This window comes from Pinus tabuliformis, chromosome J, assembly GCF_031772625.1.
Source record: "Pinus tabuliformis cultivar Carrire ecotype Pingquan chromosome J, CPIR1, whole genome shotgun sequence".
Taxonomy (NCBI): domain Eukaryota; kingdom Viridiplantae; phylum Streptophyta; class Pinopsida; order Pinales; family Pinaceae; genus Pinus; species Pinus tabuliformis.
This window is the reverse complement of record NC_142295.1, coordinates 752,070,129-752,075,773: the sequence shown is the minus strand read 5'-3', so window position 1 is coordinate 752,075,773 and position 5,645 is coordinate 752,070,129. Positions and strand designations below refer to the sequence as shown.

The window sequence follows — 5,645 nt, the reverse complement described above, 5'->3', positions numbered from 1 at the left end:
CTCCAATCAAAAAGAAAAGGAAACGGAGACAGATCTAGACGGTAACAAGCTCAAGACAATTTCAAAGACAGGGATCCACCCAGATATGGAAATAGATGACCCAATCTCAGGCCTAGAGAGAGAGAAGGAAGCAGGCGGTAATGTTCAGGAACCACAAAATATGGAGGAGGATACAGAATCCATAGACATTGGTGAGCTAGATATATTGGGTTTAGAACTAGCTTGTAAAACAGGGAATTTCGATAAAATACCTGACAAACAAGTGGACAATCTAGTGGCAGTTCTCAATAAAGCTCAGAAAAAATACTCGTTAGGGGTTCAAATCGGTAGTCAGTGGGACGGGAAATTCATCACCAAGGATAGCAAAAAAAGGGGACGGAAAACCACCCTGGAGAGAACCATTAAGATAGGTGAGGTACTGGTGGAGTCCGGCAGATATGCTAAGCTCACCAAATATTTCAACATCAACCCCAAATCTTCTCAATGAAGTTAATCTCATGGAATATTAGAGGGCTTAACTGCCCAAGGAAAGGAAAGCTCTTAAAAAACATGTTAATGGAAGAAAAACCAGAAATTCTTTTTTTACAGGAAACAAAATGCAGCTCAAAAGTCTTAGAAAAGATAGCAGTAAAGGCCTGGCCAGAAGGTACAGTAGCCGCTGTTGATGCTCAAGGAGCTTCTGGAGGACTGGCAGTGCTCTGGGACGCAAGAAAGATTCAACTAGCAAATATACATGCAAATAAGCATTTCATTCAAGCTACATTTCATATCAATGGGACAAATATTTACGGTCACATCTCTAATGTGTATTTTCCTCAAGAAACCCAGCAAAAATCCGAAGTGCTGGAGGTTTTAACGAATATTAACAGAGAAAGGCAACATCCGTTATGGATTGCAGGAGGGGATTATAATATGATTGCCTCAATGGAAGAAAAAAAGGGAGGACGTTGCAACACAAACAGAGATGGAACTCTCTTGAAAGATTTCATACAGACCAACTGGCTCATTGACATTCCCACAAATAATGGCATTCACACCTGGAGCAACAAGAGGGCTTCTCCAATGCAGATAGCATCGCGTTTGGATAGGTTCCTAATTTCTGATAACGCAGTTCATGTTGGGGGGGAATTTACAGCTTCAATACTCCCTTTCTCTGGATCGGATCATTGGCCGATCGCCCTCCAATGGAATCGACCTGGCTGTCATATAAAACGCCCCTTCCGTTTTGAAATTTTTTGGCTCTCCCATCCGGACTTTACGGATTTTGTCAAAAACACTTGGGTAAAATGCAATCTTACAGAAAGTACAAAAATGTCCACGTTTCAAAGGAAGTTGAAATACCTCAAAGGCGAAATTAAAAAATGGAATCACTCTGTTTTTGGCAATATCTTTAAAGAAAAGGAAAAAATTACTCAAGAAATGAAAGTGATTCAGCAAAAAATAATCTCTGAAGGGCGCACGGAAGAACTCAGCAAGCAAGAACAATCCTTAGAAAATCAACTCCTTGAGAGAGAATCACAGGAGGAAACCCTCTGGAGACAAAAATCGAGGGTCCGGTGGTTGAAGGAGGGTGAGAAGAACACAAAATTCTTCCACAAATCCACGGTGCAAAGGAGAATGATAAATCAAATTACCAGGGTCACAACTGAGCAAGGTGACAAAATCGAAACTCATGAAGGCATAGAGCAGGTATTCCTTAACTACTTCAAGAAGATGAATCAAGAGCCGAATGCAAATAGGACAGAAGCTATTGGAAAAATCATCAAAAATATACCCAAATTGATTACTGAAGAGCATAACACTCTTCTACTCAAGCCAATAAGCCTCCAGGAAGTTGAAGAAGCGGTCCATCATCTCAAGGCAGGGAAAGCCCCAGGACCTGATGGCTTCACTTCAAACTTTTTCCATCACTTCTGGGAATTGGTCAAATGGGAAGTCTGGCAAGTGGCAGAAGAATCGCGTCAGCTAAGGTGGATGTATCCAGGATTGAATGCAACCTTCATTGCTCTAATTCCTAAAGAAGAAGCTGCTTGTACTCCGGAAAAATATCGACCGATAGCGTTATGCAACATTATTTATAAGATCGTGTCCAAGGTAATAGCCTCCAGACTGAAGCCCTTGCTTCCTCTCATCATCTCCCCTGAACAAACAGGTTATGTTGAAGGCAGGCAAATCACGGATGGGATAATTCTTACCCATGAAATTATCCACTCTCTCAAACTCACAAAAAAACCAGGTATGATGCTCAAAATCGATCTATCTAAGGCTTTTGATAGTATTAGCTGGGAATATATGCAAAAAATTCTTCAAGCCTTTGGGTTTGCTCCCTCGTGGATTAGATGGGTCAGCAGTTTAATTTCTTCCTCGTTCTTCTCCATCCTCATCAATGGAATCCCCTCGACCACCTTTAGACCTTCCAGGGGAATTCGACAAGGAGACCCCATTTCGCCCTTCCTGTTTGTCATCCTAGCTGAAGGTCTTGGTCGCAGCATCAAAGAAGCCATTCGGACGCGCCTTCTCAAAGGATTAGCCTTCCCCAATGCCCCTGTTTTCTCACACTAGCAATTCGTTGATGATAACATGTTATTTGGGCATTCGTCTGTTCAAGAAGCACGGGTTCTTAATTCCATTCTAGCCAACTTCTCGGAAGCGTCTGGAGCCCAAGTAAATAAAGTTAAATCGCAAATCTTTTTCTTTAACACCCTTCCCTCCATCCAAAGATCTATTGCTCGTATTCTGGGATTTACCATTGCTTCCCTCCCATCCAAATATCTGGGTGCCCCTTTATTTGCCTCTGTTCTTAAGCATGCTTCATGGAACACTCTTTTAGAAAATCTGGAAGCTAGGTTGTCTTTGTGGACTCACCGTGCACTCAATATGGCCAGTAGGTTGGTTCTGATTAAAGCAGTGATTCAATCTATGCCTCTTTACCTGTTTTCTATTTTAGCAGCACCCAAGTGGGTTCTCAAAGCCATCAAACAGCTGCAGCGTAATTTCCTTTGGGGGAAATCGGGGCCAAATCGAAAATGGGCGCTTGTAAAATGGGAGAGAGCATGTCTACCCAAAAAAGCAGGAGGAGTAGGTTTGAGAGATCCAGAACATAGTAACAAGGTAATGGGAGCCAAAATATGGTGGAGATGGCTATCTGCTCCAAATACACCTTGGGCTGCCCTATGGACAGCTAAATACGCAAGCAACAAATCCCTGGAGGAAAGAATCAGAATGGCAGAAATTAGCAAAGGATCGGTGATATGGAACTCAGCCATTCAACACAGGGAACTAATTCAAAATCACAGTTTCTGGGAGATCAGGGATGGTCACACAGCGAGGTTTTGGGAGGACTCATGGCAGCAGCTTCCCAATCTTAGAGAAGGCATTCAAGGAATAGAGGACCAAGACATACAACATCATGAGAAAATCAGTCGATTCTGGAAGGCACAAAATGCTCAAGACCATAGAGAATGGAAAGATGCTAATCAAATATTACCACATAGTTCGGAGCAAATTCAGCATGCCCTCTCCCTTGAACTCCAAAGAAGAAAAATCCCCATTTTGGAAGGTCTGGACACCCTCAGATGGGGATATGAGGAGAAAGGCATATTCACAACACAAGAAGCTTATAAAATCATTATTAAGGACAGGCTTATTAAGGATCAGGTCTGGGAGAGAATTTGGAACCCCCCCATATGGCCGAAAGTCTCCACCTTTCTTTGGCTTATTTCGCATAATAGAATTCTCACATGGGATAATCTTAGAAAAAGGAATTTTGCTGGACCATCAATTTGCCCGATATGTAGGCAGGAAGAGGAAACAACCATCCATCTTATGCAAAGTTGCTTTATGGGAAGACAACTGTGGGAAAAAGTCGCTTTTCGATGTCAGAAGGATGGAAGAGTGCTTGGAGACATCAAAGAAACGCTCCGCACCTGGCCTCAAGCACCATACACAAGCAAGCTCTTAAACACATTATGGCAACTAATACCAGGATTGCTAATGTGGAATATCTGGAAGGAGAGGAACAGACGGATATTTAAGGATCAAGCACAAACGGTGGAGCAGGTCTGGAAAGGATTGCATCAGAATATCAAGGAAACCTTATCGATTAAAAACTGGCATGCAGAGGACTTCCCTTCTCTACCTCAAGAACAAGCCATATGGGGAAATTGGCAAATGCATCTACAACAACCGGAATCAGCAAAAAACAATACTCCAGCGCCCCAAAGCTCCTCAACAAGATGGACTCCTCCACCATACAAGGTTTACCAGCTTAACTTTGATGGTGCCTCGAAGGGGAATCCCGGAGACACAGGATTTGGAGGAAGTATCAGAGATTACCAGGGGACTCCATTAATCACCTTTGCCGGATCAATTGGATGGAACACCAATAATGCGGCGGAATTGGAAGGTTTATGGAGAGGGCTAAATCTAGCAAAGGACAGAGGATTTTTTCCTCTTATTGTGGAAGGGGACTCTCAAATAATTATCAACATGTCCTCAAAGCTTATGCAAGGTTCACCAGTTCACAAGATCAGTAGCAGCTGGAGATTGGCCAATAGACTAGAGCATCTTAAAAACTGGCTGACCAATCACCCAGCAATTTCCTTTAAACACATCAGAAGAGAGGGGAATAAACTTGCGGACTTTCTTGCGAATTTAGGAGTAGAGTGGAGAAGGGATTTCTATGCAGGCCCTATTTCAAATTTGGTCTCAGAAAATCAACTCTCCGCCTTCAGAAACATTGTAAACACAGACATGCAACAGCAGGAGGTTTCGCCCCCGGATGCGGGTGGCATCGTTAATGTAAATGCCCAAGCGCGCGAGGACGGCAGCTGGCGGCCTGGAGTCTGCAGCGATTAATGGTCATGGCAGAGCATTTAAGTGATTTAACGCCTCACTTGGCTCACGGCAGGCGAGGGTTGTTTAACAAGATGGGCAATAGGTTCCGCAAGGATGCTCTCAGGCATTTGACATTCCTTTGGCAGCGTTCAGGAATTTGTTATTCCTCCGGCGATTACGCTCCTGCGAGATTTGGTACGCGTGTTCCTGAGGCAGAGGGGCGCGTTTGGAAACCTCCCTGGTTGCAGAGGCGCAGACGCTTGGCCAATTTCATCACCTGGTTAACCTCGAACACGCTTTGCATTTGGTATGTTTATTATCTGGTTTCTTGGCTTCATTCTGGCATTGCTCACGTATCTGCTTGTGGGTCGGTCGTTTGTTTCCAATTTGAACCAAGACTTGAAGGTTTAAAGGGAGAGTTAGAAGTTCAGAGTCCTAATTGTGTCCAATCCTTCGGATACTGGTTTGTTTGGTGTTGGCTGTGCTTTCGAGCCCATAATCTGGTTCGCCACCCTGCAATGGCTCCCCGACAGCGCGGAATTCCCCGCAGAGGTAGTAATTATGGTGGGCGTGGGGGTAACAGGGGCAGAGGAGAGCCCGTTCCTCCCTGTATAGTCCCGCTCGCCTCCAAATCTCCGTCATCCTCGTCCTCTGAACATTCTGGTCCTTCCCTGCATAGCTCCCTTCACTCCTGCCGGTTCAAATTCAAAAGCAAATTGCACAAACCCACCATTTCTGCCCTGCTCACTGTTATTTTTTCCGAGGAAGAAGAGGACTCCTCAAGCTCAGATGATTACATCAGGGACAGT

The 5,645-nt window shown here is 44.1% G+C and overlaps 1 protein-coding gene across 1 annotated transcript; it reads left to right on the top strand.

The window, feature by feature from the left end:
- Positions 1-555: 555 nt before the first annotated feature.
- Positions 556-4,857, top strand: LOC149228914 (uncharacterized). Its single transcript, XM_089380904.1, has 2 exons — positions 556-2,236; positions 2,609-4,857. The coding sequence occupies exons 1-2, from the start codon at positions 556-558 to the stop codon at positions 4,855-4,857; spliced, it is 3,930 nt and encodes a 1,309-aa protein (XP_089237030.1).
- Positions 4,858-5,645: the final 788 nt, after the last annotated feature.